The following is a 19578-nucleotide window of genomic DNA, read 5'->3' as shown; positions in this document are numbered from 1 at the left end:
TTTGCGTTTTTGGTGTGTGGAAGCTGCCCAGAGTGGCTGGGGCAACTGAGTCAAATGGGCAGCACTGGCCTCAAGTGGAAGGGAGTTACGCAGATGTTTGCACACAGACACAGATATCAGAGTGCAGAGTGGAGTCTGCTCCCCAAAGACCCCAGAGTTACCTTGTCATACAGGTGCCGAAGAGAGGTACCTGGGAGTTGCCAGACTTATCCCCTGTGCAGAGCAAATTGGAAATATATATTTAGAGAACCGTAGAATTGGAGGGTTTGGGGGTCCACCTCCTAGTCTCTTCCCCATCTCCCCCTTTTTCTCACCTGGGGCAGGGGCCGTGTCAGAATCCGTCTCGGCTGAGGCCGAGGCAAGTGCTTTCAGGTGCCCTGGAAAGGAATCAAGAAAACCTAAGAATCGCCAGCCAGACGCCCCCAAAGGAAGCACCCACAAGCAGGATCCGAGTGCGAGAGAAACTCTCCTCTCCTGCAGTTCCCAGAAAATGGGATCCAGAAGCATGGCTGCCCTGACAGTGCAGGCAGAGCCATCCTGGCTAGGAGCCCCCGCTGGCCCCCTCCTCTTCCATGCTTTGGTCCAACCCTCTTCTAAAGCCATCCAGTGGCAGGGAGTTCCACAGCGGCAACCCTCTCCCAACCTCACCCAAAGAGTCCGAGACAGAGCACTCACGGGAAGAATGCCTCTTCATTGTGCACTGCGGAAAGAGGGAGAAAGGAGAGAGGTCAGGAAGGTGCTGTGGCCCCCAGCCCATGCTCATAACCATCGAGATCGGGGGCAGGCCATGCTGCGCCCCCTACGGCTGCCTTCCTCCCTGGGTGGTTTATTTATTCGTTTCGTAAAATTTACACTGAGAAGGCGGGGAGGTTCAAAGCCATTTGGGGAAAGGATAAAGCAGTAAGTGATCAGTCAGGAGAATGTCAAGACATTCCTAAAGATCCAAACAAAGTTGCTTTTCCCCCAGGCATCAAGAAAAAGGTCAGGTTGGCTCCTCAACGACCGTGGAAGAGATGTGGCTCTGGAGGGCGCCAGGTTGCCAAGCCCTGGTCTAGAAGAAAACCTTTGCCTTCCCTCCAGCAGGCAGACTTTGTCAACCGGGCGCCCGGCACCCAGTGCTTTAGACCACATCTCCCCATCAGCCCCAGTGAGACACTTGGAGGGCACAGCCGCCTAGGCTGCCTGGGAACCATAGTGTCCTGGGAACCATAGCGCCCAGAATTCTGGTGCAGAAATGAAAGCTAAAATCTGGATTCAAGGGGGTCTTTCTGGCAGGCCTGCGGCCTCCCATTTCTCTCTCTCTCACCCCCATGCTGGGGGGCAGGATGAGGTTCCCCACGGAGGCCTTGAGCTGCTCCACCGCCGCGGCGCTGCTGGCCCGCTCCCGGGGCTGCACCGGCTTGATGCGGATGTAGAACTTGTGGGGCTCCTCATCATCGTAATCCGAGTCGCTGGAGGAGCAGAAGCGCGTGGGGTGTTCGCGTGGGGAGACGGAGTCAAGGGGCCAAACAGGTGGCAACAGAATCACAGAAGAGTTGGAAGGGACCCCAAGGGTCATCCAGCCCAACCCGCTGCAATGAAGGAATCTTTTGGCCAACGTGGGGCCCTGAAGTTTTTTGTTAGATTTTCACAACTTTAACCAATTAATTTCAAATTTCAGATCTATTATACATGTCTCATAATTTGGCTTTCCACTTTCCCTTACACGCATCCCTTTTACATACTGCATAATATCACACATTTTGCCTAATACATGGAATCATAGAATTGGAGAGCTGGAAGCCCCCCAGGGCCATCTAATCCGCCCCCACCCCAATGCAGGAATCTTTCACCCAAGGTGGGACTCGAACACGTGGCCCTGAAATCAAGAGTCTCAAGCTCCACCAAATGAGCCATATTCCTCCATTTCATATATTGCCATGTTCCTCCCATTGCTCACATTTCAAATCCTGCCTGCAATTTCATTGGGTTATGGTATTTTTATTTTGCAAATAATCAAAAAACGCCTTCCGCTTTTCTGTCAATTTATCGGAGCTCCTGGGTAAATTCATGTCCCCACTGACTCTTCCCTGGAACAAGAGGAACAGTCTTCCCCATTGGACTCTGGACACCCCATCTCTCCCCCTGAGACACCCCTCCCACTCCCCCCCCAAATCTCACCCTCCCCCCTTATGAGGAAGAAGGCCCTGAAGCCACGTATTCCAAAGGATATCGTTCTGATTTGTTTCGGGCCGGACAGTGAAGCCTTCCTCGTCCACGTCAGGGGGCTAGAAGAACGAGAAAGAACCATTGTTTAACAACTATTATTATTATTATTATTATTATTATTATTATTATTATTCCTACCCTGCCAATCCAGCTAGGTTTCCTCAATTTGTACCCTAACTGTATTTTTTTATATAAAAAAGGCTCTTTTCAAAATCCTTTTAAATAAACAGCAGTTATTCTTTAAGCACAGTAGCAGTTTTTAGGACCTACCTAGTAAACTGTTTAAACTGATTTTAATAAATGCTGCAATCTGTCCTGGGAATTATGGTGAAATTTGGGTAAGGAACCCAATATATATTTCTCTTTTTATTAGATCAAAATTAATACAGTCTCCACAAAACAACAATAACATAGAATTAAGGTTAGAAATCAAATAATAATTGTAAGTTTTCATTAAATTTCTTAGTCGCCCTTCTCAAAATGGCCAAAGGTGACTTAAAGAGAGATAAGATAGATAAATTTACTTGTTACTTATTAATCACCTTCCACAGGTTCTCAAAGGCTTAACACCAAAGAACGAAACAGTGAATTTTGTATTTTTAAATGATGGGTAAAGAATCCAAATAAATGACAGCAATAATAATGATTAATTATAGCAAAATAGCACAGGCCAGCAAGGAATGGCATTGCACTATTCAATTTATCCTGTGCAAATTTGCCAAATTGTTGCTTTTTGTCGTTTTTGAATTTACTGGCAAGCTCTGTATTTTATATATAAAATTAAATTTCAGAAATGCTGTGCTCTGTATTTCAATATGCTTTGGACACAGCTGATGGCGGGAAAGCAGCCTAGAAATGAACTCAGTCAACCCATCAATCAATTCTCAGGAGCGATGGAACATTCAGAGGCAGCTTAAAAAGAAAAGAAAAAAGCAGGAAACGGAATGGAGTAGCTATGGGGAGGGACTGGCCGGCCGGCTGGCTCCTGGAATGGCCCTCAGGCTGGGGCATTAGGGTAAGATGGCGACACTTTCCTGTGGATCCTGTTGGCAAATGATAGACATTACTCACCCCTGACTCGGCATCTGGAGATTCCCTGGGCAAAAGGAGAGAGGGAGAGAGAGAGAGAGAGATTGAAGAGCATGCGCAGACTTGGGGGGTGAGATCGGTCTCTGTGGTCGGGGAGAAAGAGGAGCAACTCACACAGAGTCCCGCTCCCGTTCTTTGCGGCTCAGGCCAGGGATGCGGAAGGCTTTGCTGCGGGTTCGCTTGGGTCCTGCAAGAAAAGAGGAAGCCCCTCCTTGATGAAGAGTGCTGTGGAACCCAAAAGCTTGCACACTTAAAAAATCACAATCATAATAAATTGCTGCAAGCTTTCTGAAGTCCTTTGTAAAAGGGTCTCTGGATGTTATCACACGCCAAAAAATCTGGCGGTTCCTCCAGGTGGTCCCACGCACCCCTTTTCCAACCCGGCTGGATCTGGGGTGCTGCCACCCCACGCTCAGACGTACTTGCCTTCCTGCGCAGGAATGATGCTCAGCTCCTCAAAATCCAGCGGTCCTACGGGGAGAGGAAAGAGGGGAATAAAGGGGAGGGCAAAGACTAAAGGGGTTTGGGTTAAGGCAAGCCAAGCCGGAGAAATGTCCTCATTTCACTTGGTTCCCGGTTGCAGGATCCGGGTGAATCCATCTGCTGCGGATTCCTGAGCTGCGGCACCTACATTGCTGGGGGCTGGACTAGATGACATTTGGGGGACCCTTCCAACTCCGCAATGCTATTTTCTGCCAGAAGTTCAACCCACCTGGCGGATGCCGCCCGGTCCCTTTGCTCTCGGCGAAGTTCCGCAGGAGGGTCTCCACTCCGATGTTCTCCATGTTCTGCTTGAATTCTTCATGGACCTGCGGTTGGGGAGGGGGGAGAGGAGACAAGGCTGAGGCCAGGGCGGACCCCCCACGGACCCACCCAAGTACCCGGGGGTCCTCTGGGGGTGCCTCTTGTGGGGGTCAGGTGGGATTGCCATGAGGAATTAGGAACATACGGAGCAAGCCATTGTGTCCGCAATGAAAGCATGGCGTTGGCTGGGCTTGGGTCATGGACAATAATTTCTGATCAAATCCCACAAGCCTCTGCATCTCTGCCCATTTTCTCTACTGCCCATTTTCTTTCTCTCTGCCTGACAGGCACATATCAGCATTCTAAGCACAGGCCAGTTGTTCACCAGGCACCTGGGCCATAAAAATAGGAGGCAGATTCTCTGATGTACCTTTCCTTGGTTTTGTTAATCTAAGGGCCAGGAGGAGAGTTCCCAAGGAGATGATCAAGAGGCCCATCTTTCCTTGCCATCCTTCCTCTCCTGTTCACTGCTTGTTTATGACCTCCGGGGTTTGCAAAAAGCATTCCTCCTTGATTCCTATTTTATTTACTCTGAACTACGTATGCATGCTCAAGTAAGAAATAGTTTCTTTGTAGTTAGCAGAAGTTCTTCTGATCTAACTTTGTTCCCACGTGGGGTTTTCGAAATGCTCAGAGGAAATCTGATTGGTTCTTACAAACACTGTGTAAAAAGTTCTTTTGTGAATAAAACGACCTGGGCCGAGGGGTGGACAGTTTGTTATTGGCACCTCCTCCCAGAGTCTTGCTGGTCAAGCCTCGTGTGTATTTTATTAACCAGAGTCCAATCCTTCCTTGCTTTGGGAACGCAACAGCCTCTCACCTGCCCGATCTGGACGTGGGTGTCTTCCACCGAGTGGACGTAGGAGCCAATCAGGACCTTCATCTGCTCCAGGTGCGATTCCTCCACCTCCTGCAGGCGCTGGGAGGGGGAGGGCAGAGAGGAGGCAAAGCAGCAATGGGGGATTGGGGGGGGGGCGGCTAGATGACCCTCAGGGGTCCCTTCCAACTCTACCGTCTATGAGAAAGGCTCAGGAAAGGGCCCCCGAAACCATGCGGGGGAAGCAGACGGAACGTGTGGGGATTTTGCGAGGCCACAGCAGGGCCTGGCCCTGACGCCGTCTGATACCTCAGACATGGAGGGAACCACATAAGAACTGGACCATCTAGTCCAGCCTTCTGTTCTCCCAAGGGCCAGATCCCCCAGTGCGAAGCCCACAAGCAGGATTCAAACAAGAGCATCCAAGTTGGCCATCCCTGCCTCCTGTGGGAGGGAGTTCCACAGTTTAACAGCCCTTCCTTTCACCCTTTCCCAAATCTTCCAGCACTCAGCTTTGTTGGACGCACACCAGTTTTCACAGTGGACCCTACGTGCTTGCAAGAGAGGAGGAGCCCTCCGTGCCGGGACTGCCTTCCAGGGAACAGAAATTTACAGAAAGAATTTCTGGTTTTTTCCATAATATGAGAGAATGGGGGACAAGCTTTTTCCCCTCTGTCCATTCCATGCATGATTTCATCAACGTCTGTCTTCCTCACCTTTTATCGAAACCAAAAAGTCCCTGCGCTTTTGGAGGTGATTTCCTGAACCCTTTTCCAACTCTGCAATATCCTTTTTGAGCCAAGGCGACCAGAACCACACACATGGCCCTCCAATCGCGGCTGCACCCAGGATCTGTGCGACGGCATCAACGGCGCATTTCCAACCCCTTTCCAAAGATCTCTCCCCCCGCTTTGCATCCCAAAGCCAGGCCGCCTGCGGCAAGGGGGCTGCTCCCATCCTGCAAGGACTCTGGGTGCAGAGAGAGGAGGAACGACCCGCTGCAAGGATGCGCACCCGGGGAGCCCAGGAGGGGGCCAATCTTGGAGCAAATCGCCAGGGCCCATTCGCACTCCTGGCCACACTGGGAGGACCCTGGGGTACCCTCCGCCCTCCCCCGTCGCCCACCCAGCCCCCCGTACCACAGCGGAGTCCAGCATCTTCTGCTGAAAGTCATTACGCGCTGCGTTGTACTTCTCCACAGCCCTCCGCAGGGCCTCCACCGCCTTCCGCGACTTCAGCTCGGCCTGCGGAGACCATTATTATTATTATTATTATTATTATTATAAATTGAACATCCCCCTATCCCCAAAATAATAAATAATAAATAATAATAAATTTATATTTATACCCCACCCTTCCCAGTTCAGAAAACTGGGCTCAGGGTGGCTAACAACAAATTTAAAACACTTAATTGATGCAACAAAAAACAGCATAAAATACAGTATAAAACGTGAATAACAATAAATTCAGAATTCAAAAATCAGTTTAGGGGGGAAATCCATTCAATAAGCATTAGATGATCACCAGGGCTAGCTGGCTAAATGAATCCTATTTGGGCCAGCGAGGAGAACAGGGGAGAATGAGCTGTGGGGTCTCAGAGTGGGTGATCTTCATAAAAGGGGAGGGGGAGGGAAGGGAAATAACAGATCAGGCTGAATTCAAATTAAAAGCACGGCAGGGGGTAGGACTAGATGACCCTTGGGTCCCTTCCAACTGATGACGATGATTCTATGGTTCTAGGACTGTAACATCCTCAGGCCCGGCAAGCAGCTTCGTGGGAGCACCCTCCTTCTCTTCCCCACCCTGTTGCATAAAAGAATAATCCACATTTGCCCCCCAAATTGGGGGAGTCCCTCCCCCACAGAGGGACACCAGGGACCTTCTTCACACACAGGAGACTGAGCTTTTCGCCCCAGCCGTCAGCAAGAGAGATCAGCAGTTCCCAAACTCCCCTTTCTCACCTGCAGACCCCATGGAAATGCTGTAGCAGTTGGAATGGTCTGTGCTGTGCAATTGATAGCTGTATTTTGGGGTGGTTTTTTAGTGTTTTCTATATGGGATTGTGGGACGTGGGTGGCGCTGTGGGTTAAACCACAGAGCCTAGGGCTTGCCGATCAGAAGGTTGCGGTTCGAATCCCTGCGATGGGGTGAGCTCCCGTTGCTCAGTCCCTGCTCCTGCCAACCTAGCAGTATGAAAGCATGTCAAAGTGCAAGTAGATAAATAGGTACTGCTCCGGTGGGAAGGTAAACGGCGTTTCCGTGTGCTGCTCTGGTTCACCAGAAGCGGCTTAGTCCTGCTGGCCACATGACCCAGAAGCTGTACGCCGGCTCCCTCGGCCAGTAAAGCAAGATGAGCACCACAACTCCAGAGTCGGCCACGACTGGACCTAATGGTCAGGGGTCCCTTTACCTTTACCTTTACCTATATGGGATTGTGGCCACGCAGCTTCTAGGAGCCGCAGGTGGAAGCTGAGCACGGGGGGGGGGGGCAAGCTGGGCCAACCACCCCAGGAGGAGCAGGACTTGGCCCCCACCAGAGGTACCACCCCTCCCCTAAAAGCCCAGATAGACAGATAATTAGTAGAATAGTTCAAGAGATGATTAAGAAAGAGATGATAGCTAATCAGTAAAGTAGATAATAGACAGATGATTAATAAGATCGATGATAATTAGTAAAAAAGATGATTAATTAGATGAATGATAGATGATTAGTAGAATACATAGGTGATTAATCAGGAAGAGAGATATATGATAGTAAACTAGGTAATTGGATAAACATGATTTATTAGTAAGACAGTCTATAGCTAGACAGGCAGAAAGGCATCGACCAACACAGAGAGAGAGAGAGAGAGGGATGAAGCGGGGACTCAGCCTCCGGACTGTAAATTGCTTCAACTGATTGTAATATATCAGTTAAAGTGTGCATCTGAAGAAGTGTGCATGCACACAAAAGCTTATACCATGGGTAGGCAAACTAAGGTCCGGGGGCCAGATCCAGCCCAATTGCCTTCTCAGTCCGGCCCACGGACGGTCTGGGAATCAGTGTGTTTTTACATGAGTAGAATGTGTGCTTTTATTTAAAATGCATCTCTGGGTTATTTGTGGGGCATAGGAATTCGTTCATTTCCGCCCCCCACAAAAAAATAGTCTGCCCCCCCACAAGGTCTAAGGGACAGTGGACCGGCCCCCTGCTGAAAAAGGTTGCTGACTCCTGGTTATACCCAGAGCAAACGTAGTTGGTCTCTAAGGTGCTACTGGACAACTTTTGTTATTTTTTAATTTATTTCAACTGCATCAGACCAACACAGCTACCTGCCTGATTTCAACATGGTATTTTAACACTGCAACCTGCCCTGGGAACTGAGCGCAAGGAAGGAATGCCATATTTTCCCCCTTCTCCACACCCACATGGATCCTCTTCCACAAGATCACTCAAATGTCTCTGCTTCAGCCACCCAGAGAGCTGAGCCGAACATCCCTCACCTCTGACGACGACCTGGGTGTGCAGGCCCCCTCCCCTATTCACACACATTCTCCCCGCCCCCCCACTTGTTGCCCTCCCAGGGTCACCTTGTCAATCTCCTTCTGGCTGCCCCCTTCTCTCCGCAAGCGATCCAGCTCTTGGCAGCGGCTGCTGTACGTCTCCTTGGCTTTGGGGAGGTGCTGAGCGGCTCCTTGCAGGATCTGGACCGCTTCCAGGGTCCCGGCCACCTCGTCCTTGGACTGGTGATGGGACGGCCAGGGTGAGGTGGGGGTACACAGAGAATACTTTGGTGGATTTGCAGGGGTAGGGTGGGGGTCAGTATTGCGCTGAACTGGTCAGGCAGGTTTATCCGCGAGACGTTAGCCGGCCCCCACATCCCCCCAACGCGGCCCCCACTACCTTCTTGTGCGCCCGCAGCTGCTCGTCCCCATAGCGCCCAATCTCCTTGATCAAATCCTGCAGCTTCTTCACCAGCTCTGCGTGGCACAGCGCCAGCTTGTCCGACGAGATGCGGAAGACCTCCCAGAGGGGGGCAAAAGTCCTGGGTGGGTTTTGGGGGTGGGGGGCGCAGGGGAGAGAAAGGAGCCCAACCGGAAATGTTAAACCACATCTGCTTCACTTGCCTTGAGAAGCTATAAAATACTGCAAATTAATAATAATAATAATAATAATAATAATAATAATAATAATAATAATATGTTTTACTGTTTTTATATTTTGTTGGAAGCTGCCCAGAATGGCTGGGGCAAGTAATTAATCAACTTCATATGCTGCCCATCCGACTGGGTTGCCTCAGCCACTCTGGGCAGCTCCCAACAAAATATTAAAAACACAGTAAAAATTAGATTTATGTACTGCTCTTCATCCTCAGATCTCAGGGGCAGTTCACAGAATAAAATACAGGGCAGAAACAAGAAAATAATTAGAAGCAAAACAGCAAAACAATACCCCCTCCCCCGGTCAGATGGGCGGGGTACAAATAATAAAACTGTTGTTGTTGTTGTTAGTGCTTTTTGGGGAGGGGAGTGCGGTACTCATCCCTGGGGGTCCCTCCCGACTCTGCGGTTCTGTTCTCTAGGGCTCACCCCAGCTGAGTGCTGTTTCCGGCCATCTTGGACATCTTGGCCATAGACTTGGCATAGGTCTCCTCTACAGCCGCCCTGCGGAGAAGAAAAAAGCAAAAGAGGGAAGAGGAAGAGGAGGAATAAGGAGGGTTCCGGAGCGGGATCTCGAAGAGCCCAAGCATGTCTGAAAAGCCCTCGTGGATCACAAGGAACCCTCTTTTAAAGCCACCTACGTTGCCTCCTGTGGCAGGGAGTTCCACAGTTAATAACTGCATGCTGCATGAATTATCTGCCCTGAATATTCCAACATTCATGGGGCGTCTGCCAGTTTAGGTATTCCTACAGAGGGAAGAATCCTTTCCTCTCTCCACTTTCTCCATGCAGTGCAGGGCTCTGATCAACTCTTGCAACCTACGAACGGAACACTTTCAGGTTTTCTATGGACAAATTTAGTGATATTTGGAAAGTATTTATTGAAACATATACACGAGGGATACAATAAGTCTATCTATGTATGTATTATACATTTTAGTAATCGCATTTCTATTTCAATGACATTTCACTATTGCTGATATATTGTGTTTTCTTCCTTCCTTCCTTCCTTCCTTCCTTCCTTCCTTCCTTCCTTTCTTCTTTGTTCTAATTTGTTAAAAAAACTCTCTCTCTCTCTCAACCTTTATAAACTTCTACCTCTTCCTTGCTTTTTCTCTGAACCAAAAAGTCCCTCCTGGAATAATTGCTCCAACCATCCCTTGACCATTTATGGCTATTTTCATCTTGAGCGCCTCCCAAAAAAGGAGCAGGATCGAGCTCTTATACTTTTGCTCCTCCGGGAAAACAGAGAACAGATGGGATTACCTGACATAGCCCTGGAGAGCAAAGAATGAAGGGCCTGGTGGGGTATTTTGGCATGCAATTGAAGGAAGATGCTTGATGCTGCTTAAAAGGAGAGAGAAACACGGCCCAGGCCGGATTCTGCACTTAGAAGCTACCCACTTATAAACATACCTGGCCACTGATTTGGGTGATTCACCTGTCCAGCTGGGACCTGGGATCAAGAGAAGTGCAGCTCTGCCCCCCAGTGGTCACTGGAGGAGACGCAAAGCCATTTCCTTCCCTCTCATCCATCCCTCTCATCCCCCATCCATGCCGTACTAGGAACAGAGGCTTCCCAAACACAGATTTGGGGTGCTGGTCGGTTAAAAAAAGAGCAACACCTGAGATTTTCCTTGCTTTGCAAGATTTCTCCCCCTTAAAAGAAATTGCATGGGAATGAACAAGCACCTGGCATGAATTTTGCAAAGGTTTATTTTCTTCTGTTGAATCAGCCCAAGGAAACTTTTATAAATCCGCAACTAGGATTGATAATCCAAGAACACTAATATTCTTTTCTTGGGCTTATTTTAACCCCTGTGCAACTGGGGCAGCTCAGCATGAGTACTCTAACTCTTAGGGTCATGGGTTCGAGCCCCACATTGGGCAAAAAAATCCCTGCATTTCAGGGGGTTGGACTAGATGACCCTCGTGGTCCCTTCCAACTCTACAATTCTAGGATTCCATGATTTGCTTGCTCTGTGCTGGATCCAAAGCTGCGACAAACAGAGAAGCGAGATCTGCTGGGGTGCTGGTGCTGGGAGCGTTAATCTGTCCCGGGTGCTTTAGTTGTGATTCCTGCATTGCAGAGGGTTGGGCTAGATGACCCTCAGGGGTCCCTTCCAACACTACGATTTTATGAGCCCCTCCATCCTATGCTCAGGCTCTTATCTAGGTGCCCATTCTACAATTCTGTTCTTCACATTTTATTTCCCAGCTGTTATAACATCTGTTTTGTATACATCACAAAATGAAATTATTTCATTATTATTTATTCAACTTATATACCGCCCTTTATCAAAAGATCCCAGGGCACTGGGCCTCCTTGCAAGGAGGGCGGGGATCTCTGTTGCAGCAGAAAAATAAAGATCTGCCCTGCTTTGACTGGATCCCTGCCTCCATCGACTCTTCTCCAGCCAATAACAGACTTAGGGAGTTTGGCTGCAAAATCCAATCACAACATAAAAAATCTTACGAAATGAAACATCTTTGCCAAAAGGAAACAAAAAACCTCAGGCAAGCTATGGGCAAGTTATGGAGAAGAGGTCTTGCAAAGAGATCTCCTTCAGGCCAGCAGCTCAGCTCATGCAAAGTTTACCCCCAATTGCAGTGTCAGGGAGATTTGCAAACCAGGGCTCCGTGAGCAAACTGGCATTAGGAAATTGGTGCTTTGATAAGTGGGTGAGGTTTGCAGATTGGGGGGTGGGGGCGCAAGGAGGAACTGGACAGAGCTCTGCCCCCCCCCCCAGCCGTCAGTACCTCTCCCGCACGAAGTCCGCCAGCTCCTTTGCCGAGATCTGCCCATGCTTCATGTTGTGATAGAGGATGTCAAAGCCATGGTTCTTCTCGCCCTGCAGTGAAAAGCAAGAAGGCAAAAATGAGGCATGGCTCCAGAATAACGGGGGGGGGGGGGGCTGCCCCGCCAGGAACCAACATTTCAGGAACCCAAAATACGACTTTGGAGCTGTCTCCCCCCCCCAATGGCAACTGCAGCCTTGGTTTGAGGAGCCATTTGGCACCTGGCTTATATATCTGAGCTTCTCACGCTGAAACCAGGCGAATTATACCTGTGGCTTTTAAAACTGTGCATTGCAAAGTTACTGTTCTGCTTGTTATTCTGCAATGCATTTTTGTAGCATACCACCCAGCAAAGGGCAGTGCAGAAACATAATTAATAAATGCTCTGTATTTTCCAACTCCCATCGGCGCAGCCACACCCAGAGGGACGCATCCCTGCACCTGCCACGCAGGTAATGCCAACAAGCAGTTTTTGTCCTTTCTTGGGTAAGAAGCCTCTGCACGGACAGCTGCCCCGTTGCCATCCAGTGACGTCTGCATGCGCATTTTGAAACAGGATAGGGCCCTTTTTATCCTGAAGCCACGTGTCGAGAGGGGGTCGAGCCCAGTTTTGAGTTGGCTTGTGAGGGAGCAGCAGCAGCAGCCAAAAAAGCTCATGTGACTTATTAAATCTGTGCGCCACCCTTCACTGAAACAGCTCAGGGTGGTGCATATTCTGGGCTGCATCTGCAGAAGCATAACGTCCAGGTCAAGGATGTTGACCAGCTGGAATGTGTGCAGAGCTGAGATATCTGCATGGCAGGGGGTTGGACTGGATGACCTTCAGGGTCCCCACAGCTCTATGACTCTATGATATAGTATATGGAGAGAGAGCGAGAGCTCCCCCCTCTCCTTTTAATGCCCAGCTTCCCAACTAGCCTTCTCTCCCCCCCCCCCGCTCTGTGCATGGAGCCTGGGTCTCTGGGGGTGGGCTTCCGCTCCCCCCCCCCGTCCCTTGTCAATCACAACCCCTCCCCACTCGCCCCCCGCAGAGCACATCTCCCTCCTTGGCATTCCTCCTGGGGAGATGGCAAGGTGTGTGTGTCCGCGGTTGCTAGGCAACACGCCTCCCTGCAGAGGCGGCTTTGGCGTTGATGGCTGAGTGACAAAACAGATCCTGTGCATTCTTTTTCTGCATCCTTCCATGCCTTTCTGAGCCCTGCAAGGTGGTTGCAAGGCTACGCCCTGTGGCAGGGAGTTCCGGAGGGCACAGAAAGAGAGAAGGCGGGTCGGAAGCCTTCCCAGGATGCGAGCAGGTCCACTGCTCCATCGCAACGCGGTGTTGTCTGCGCTGAGCAGTTTAGACTCAGGAGGACAGCCCCAGCGGCCTTTCCCCTTTAAAAATAAAGCAAGATCCTGGTCCTCATCATTCTGAACAAACACTTGGCTTAAAGAGAAGAATCAGAAGCTGCCTCGGACCCAGCCAGACCTCTGGGTCCGTTCAGCACAGAAATGCGGATCTTGACCACCACCACCAGCAGCAGCAGCAGCAGATTGTCAGCATCAGTCATGGCTGATTTAGTTCAGATACCAGGGGGTTGGACTAGATGCCCCCTGGGGGTCCCCCAGCTATATCATTCTATGACCCACAGTGGAGATGCTGTTGGGGATTGAACCAACCAGCCCCTTGAAAAACAGAGTGAGTCTCCAGGGCGGAGAAGAGACTGGTTGAAACAGGGAAAGTTTATAGTCCTCATGAATCTGAATAAAGGACTGCAGAGCTGCTGCCGGTCAGTGTAGTCACTATTGGCCTTCCTATTTGAAATCAGCCCTTTTACTCAGGCACCTTGGCTTTCCTTCTTAAGGGGAGGGGTGCGACTCAGTGGTTTTGCACAGACGTTGCTATCCGAGCTTTGCTTTCATTTTGTTCAAACTAAGAGTGGCAGTGTTGCGTAGTGGTTAGAGTGTTCAAACAACCCCCGCCCGGCTGCAAAGCCTCTCCCAGCCTCTCTGACCTCGCAGGGTTGTTGTGGGGCTCCACCGGGACCTGGGAGATGCCAGGGTTTGGCTTGCTGGGGGAGGGGGGCTGGCCCTGCCCCCCTCAGGCTGACCCACCTTGTGGGGCTGGAAGGGACCCCAGGGATCATCCAGCCCAACCCCCTGCCATCTTCTGAGGAGGGAGGAGGGAGAGAGGGCCACTTCTGCCCCCCGGGGCTCGCTGGGGAGGAGAAAAGGGGGGCAGAAGGAGAGATTTGCTGCCTGTTCCTCCGGCTGTTTTGGAATCTCCCAGCTGCATCCGCAGACAATGGCGCCTGCCACCCTCCCCCCCCCCGGGTGGCACCACCCTGACGCCCGCTCTGTTTACTTGCGGCTGGCACTGGGTGTCCCGGGAGTCACAGAGAGGAGCTGTTGTTTTGTTTTGTTTTGCTCACGTTGCTTGGAGGGCCTTTGAACACGCCTGAACTCAAACCCGGAGCTTTTGAGTCGGCAAGTGGCTTCACGCAGGACGCAGATCCCGCTAAGCAGCAAACAGAGCACCCCAGCCCAGTATCCTGCTGCCGACAGGGGACAGGCGCAGGGGAGCTTTCGAGAGGAACAGAAGCTGCTTTGTTTGACTTACTTTTACCCTGTATTTTATGAACTGCCCTGAGATCTTAGGATGAAGAGCAGTATATAAAATGAATTAAATAAAATTAAAAAAATAAAAGAACCTCCTTCCTCTTCCTGATGCTGAGTCAAAATCTCCTTTCTTGTAAGTTGAAGCCATGGGTTCCAATCCTACCCTCCAGAGCAGGAGAAAACAAGCTTCTTCCCTCTTCCCTGCGACAGCCCTTCAGATATTTGAAGATGGCTCTCCTGTCTCCTCTCAGTCTCCTCTTCACCTGGCTAAACATCCCCAGCTCCTTCACCCGTTCCTCATCTGGCTTGCTTTCCAGCCCCTGGGTCATCCTGCACTGCTCCTCTTGCTGCTCCGGTGAGTCTTTGGGAAGACCGCTCCCCCATCAGGCCCAAGGAGAGGGGCCTACAGGCACACATACTCTGAGCAGCAAGTGGCAAAAATCTTTTCGATTTAGGGGAGCTAGTCTCAAACGTTTGTTGGGGGAGACCTAGGTTTTTTGGGGGGGATTTATTTGTCCTGTCTTCACGCTTTTTATGATGGAGGACCGCTGTAGTCACCCCCAACGACACGTTCTCAAGATGGAGGGTGAGGGAACAGCTGCAGTCGCCTGTGGTTCCTGCGAAATGTTTGCCATCTTGCCAAAGGTTGCAGGCAGCTTTACCTGCAGCGATTGCATGTTGATTGCCCTCTTACAAGACAAAGTCCAGCAACTGGAGGAACGTGTAGCTACGCTCCAAAGAATTAGAGAGCTGGAGCTCTTCTTGGAAGCAACAGAGCACATCATCTCCACCAAGGAGGAGACAGGGGACTCCCCTGAGAAGGAGGCTAGTTCACCAACACAGGAGCCAGATATATGGAAAAATGTGACTCAAAGAAGTAGGAGGCCCAGGGTTTGCTCTGATTGTTTAGAAATACGCAATCGCTTTGAGGTCCTTTCCCCTAGCATGGAAGACGAAGAGCAGACTCCATTTGAGGATCTCTCCCTCATTACAGTCGATCAGGTATATGAAGACGAGCAGCAAAGGCAGTCCTCAGGGAATGTCCAGGCGACCTTGGAACGGACAGCTCACGGAAGAACCCTGACCAGACCTAAGAGGAGGCGTGTAGTGGTGATAGGGGATTCCCTATTGAGGGGAACAGAAGCAGTGATCTGTGGGCCTGACAAGATGTCTCGGGAAGTGTGCTGTCTCCCCGGGGCTAAGATCCAAGATGTAACTGAACGACTGCAAGGAATCATAAAACCCACTGACAAATACCCCTTCCTCTTGGTTCATGTGGGAACCAATGACACTGCAAGCAATAGCCTCCTGAAGATCAAAAGAGACTACGAGGCTCTGGGCAGGAAATTGAAGCAATTAAATGCACAAATTGTCATCTCATCTGTCCTCCCAGTTGAACGACGTGGCCCAGGGAGAGAGGGGAAAATAGTGGAAGTGAACAACTGGCTTCGCAAATGGTGTAAACAGGAACGGTTTGGATTCTTAGATCACGGAATGCAGTTTCTTGAAGATGGACTTCTGGCAAGCGATGGGCTGCACCTCACAACGGTTGGGAGGAATGTTTTTGCAAAAAATCTCAGAAACCTCAACAGGAGGGCTTTAAACTGACTAATGTGGGGGAGGGAGACAGTGCTCCTGAAGGTAGGAGTCTATCAATTGATGAAGATGATCATCCAAATGTCATAGACCGAATGGAGCAAACAGCACGCAGACCTAGTGGTGGGAGGAAAAAATCCTTAAATAAGAGACACGGGGGAATGATTAATGGACTTCAATGTCTGTACACTAATGCACAAAGCATGGGAAATAAACAAGATGAGCTTGAGCTCTTGGTACAGCAAACTAAATATGACATAATAGGTATCACTGAAACCTGGTGGGATAAGTCCCACGATTGGAATGTAATAATGGAGGGATACAATCTATTTCAGAGAAACAGACCAGACAAGAAAGGAGGAGGAGTGGCGTTATATGTCAGGGATGTGTATACCTGTGAAGAGATCCAAGATTTAGAACCTCAAAGCCAAAGTGAGAGCATTTGGGTCAAAATTAAGGGAGAGAAGAATAACAGTGACCTCATTGTGGGAGTTTACTATAGATCCCCAAGCCAAACGGAGGACATAGATGATGCCTTCCTGGAACAGATGGCCAAGCATGCAAAAGGAAGGGAGATAGTAGTAATGGGGGACTTCAATTACCCGGATATTTGTTGGATGTCAAACTCAGCCAAGAGCAAAAGGTCAAACAGATTCCTCACTGGCCTTGCAGACAACTTCATTGTCCAGAAAGTGGGAGAAGCAACAAGAGGAACAGCCATTTTAGATCTGGTCCTAACCAATGTTGATGACCTGGTTAGTGGGGTAGAAGTGGAAGGATCATTAGGCGCGAGTGATCATGCTCTTCTGAAGTTTACTATACAGCGGAAAGGAGCAGCCAAGCATACTAGGACTCAATTTCTTGACTTTAAGAAAGCCGACTTCATAAAACTTAGGGAAGTGCTGGGTGAGATCCCATGGACAGTAATACTAAAAGGAAAGGGAGTTCATGATGGCTGGGAGTTTGTTAAGAGGGAGATAGTAAAAGCACAACTTCAGGCAATACCAATGAGTCGGAAACATGGAAGGTGCCTAAAGAAGCCAGGGTGGCTATCTAAAGAACTTTTAACTGAGTTAAGATTAAAAAAGGATGTGTACAAAAAATGGAAAAGGGGGGAAACCACCAAAGAGGAATTCAAACAAATAGCCAGCACGTGTAGATACAAAGTCAGAAAAGCTAAAGCACAGAATGAACTCAGGCTTGCTAGAGAGGTTAAAAGCAACAAAAAAGGCTTTTATGGGTATGTTCGTAGCAAAAGGAAGAACAAAGAAACAGTGGGGTCACTCAGAGGAGAAGATGGTGAAATGCAAACAGGGGACACAGAAAGGGCTGAACTCCTCAATGCCTTCTTTGCCTCAGTCTTCTCCGATAAAGAAAACAATGCCCGACCTGAAGAATTTGGAGCAAATGATTCAGCAGAGGAAACACAGCCCAGAATAACTAAGGAGATAGTACGAGAATACTTGGCTAGTCTAGATGTATTCAAGTCTCCAGGGCCAGATGAACTGCATCCAAGAGTATTAAAAGAACTGGCAGATGTGATTTCAGAACCACTGGCAGTCATCTTTGAGAATTCCTGGAGAACAGGCGAAGTCCCGGCAGACTGGAGGAGGGCAAATGTTGTCCCTATTTTCAAAAAGGGGAAAAGAGAGGACCCAAATAATTACCGCCCAGTCAGTCTGACATCAATACCAGGGAAGATTCTGGAGCAGATCATTAAGCAAACAGTCTGTGAGTACCTAGAAAGGAATGCTGTGATCACCAATAGTCAGCATGGATTTCTGAAAAATAAGTCATGTCAGACTAACCTGATCTCATTTTTTGACAGAATTACAAGCCTGGTAGATGAAGGGAACGCAGTGGATGTAGCCTACCTTGATTTCAGCAAGGCATTTGACAAGGTGCCCCATGATATTCTTGTAAAGAAGCTGGTAAAATGCGGTCTTGACTATGCTACCACTCAGTGGATTTGTAACTGGCTGACTGACCGAACCCAAAGGGTGCTCATCAATGGTTCCTCTTCATCCTGGAGAAGAGTGACTAGTGGGGTGCCACAGGGTTCTGTCTTGGGCCCGGTCTTATTCAACATCTTTATCAACGACTTGGATGATGGACTCAAGGGCATCCTGATCAAATTTGCAGATGACACCAAACTGGGAGGGGTGGCTAACACCCCAGAGGACAGGATCACACTTCAAAAGGACCTTGACAAATTAGAGAACTGGGCCAAAACAAACAAGATGAATTTTAACAGGGAGAAATGTAAAGTATTGCACTTGGGCAAAAAAAAAATGAGAGGCACAAATACAAGATGGGTGACACCTGGCTTGAGAGCAGTACATGTGAAAAGGATCTAGGAGTCTTGGTTGACCACAAACTTGACATGAGCCAACAGTGTGACGCGGCAGCTAAAAAAGCCAATGCAATTCTGGGCTGCATCAATAGGAGTATAGCATCTAGATCAAGGGAAGTAATAGTGCCACTGTATTCTGCTCTGGTCAGACCTCACCTGGAGTACTGTGTCCAGTTCTGGGCACCACAGTTCAAGAAGGACACTGACAAACTGGAACGTGTCCAGAGGAGGGCAACCAAAATGGTCAAAGGCCTGGAAATGATGCCTTATGAGGAACGGCTAAGGGAGCTGGGCATGTTTAGCCTGGAGAAGAGGAGGTTAAGGGGTGATATGATAGCCATGTTCAAATATATAAAAGGATGTCACATAGAGGAGGGAGAAAGGTTGTTTTCTGCTGCTCCAGAGAAGCAGACACGGAGCAATGGTTCCAAACTACAAGAAAGAAGATTCCACCTAAACATTAGGAAGAACTTCCTGACAGTAAGAGCTGTTTGACAGTGGAATTTGCTGCCAAGGAGTGTGGTGGAGTCTCCTTCTTTGGAGGTCTTTAAGCAGAGGCTTGACAACCATATGTCAGGAGTGCTCTGATGGTGTTTCCTGCTTGGCACGGGGTTGGACTCGATGGCCCTTGTGGTCTCTTCCAACTCTATGATTCTATGATTCTCTGTTTTCAAATGTTTTAAGTGTTCTTAATCTGCTGCACCTCGAATGGTGGTGGTTGTTGTTTTTAAATGTTATATTATTTTATTATTTTATTTTGTTTGGGGTGGGACAAATGTTTAGTCGGGGCGGGGAATAGTTTAATTTTAGCGTAATTGTTTCTTGCTTTGTTTTTACTTTCATTATTTTGTTACGTTATTGTATACAATCATACCTCTTGTTTCGTTTGCTTCATGATACGTTTTTTCAGGTTGCGTCCTGTGGCGACCCGGAAGTACCAGAAAGGGTTACTTCCGGGTTTCACCACTCGCGCATGCGCAGACGCGCAAAATGACATCACACACATGCACAGAAGTGGCAAATCGTGACCTGCGCATGCGCAGACGCGGGTTGCGTTCCTTTCAGGTTGCGAACGGGGCTCCAGAATGGATCCAGTTCGCAACCAGAGGTACCACTGTATTTTGCTTTTTAAGGGGAAGGGTCAGGGCTGCCTGGGAGTGGGCCTCAGCCAACA

General features: G+C 49.2%; 1 protein-coding gene across 3 annotated transcripts in view; it reads right to left on the bottom strand.

Moving 5' to 3' along the window:
* FCHO1 (FCH and mu domain containing endocytic adaptor 1) overlaps positions 1-19578 on the bottom strand; it is a 41819-nt gene that overhangs the window by 12381 nt on the left and 9860 nt on the right. For all 3 annotated transcript variants that reach the window (XM_053372450.1, XM_053372451.1, XM_053372452.1), the window contains 15 exons: positions 11819-11910; positions 9488-9562; positions 8802-8943; positions 8489-8641; positions 6058-6162; positions 4922-5020; positions 4010-4106; positions 3724-3768; positions 3412-3484; positions 3280-3304; positions 2213-2267; positions 1307-1482; positions 676-700; positions 315-377; positions 162-213 (listed from right to left, as the gene is read on the bottom strand). In XM_053372450.1, coding sequence (XP_053228425.1) covers positions 162-213; positions 315-377; positions 676-700; positions 1307-1482; positions 2213-2267; positions 3280-3304; positions 3412-3484; positions 3724-3768; positions 4010-4106; positions 4922-5020; positions 6058-6162; positions 8489-8641; positions 8802-8943; positions 9488-9562; positions 11819-11910 — 1277 coding nt within the window. The remainder of the gene's footprint in view (positions 1-161; positions 214-314; positions 378-675; positions 701-1306; positions 1483-2212; positions 2268-3279; positions 3305-3411; positions 3485-3723; positions 3769-4009; positions 4107-4921; positions 5021-6057; positions 6163-8488; positions 8642-8801; positions 8944-9487; positions 9563-11818; positions 11911-19578) is intronic.

The sequence above is a fragment of the Podarcis raffonei genome, chromosome 18 (assembly GCF_027172205.1).
Source record: "Podarcis raffonei isolate rPodRaf1 chromosome 18, rPodRaf1.pri, whole genome shotgun sequence".
Lineage (NCBI taxonomy): Eukaryota > Metazoa > Chordata > Lepidosauria > Squamata > Lacertidae > Podarcis > Podarcis raffonei.
The sequence above is the reverse complement of the archived record's forward strand: the minus strand, read 5'-3'. Positions and strand labels throughout refer to the sequence as shown.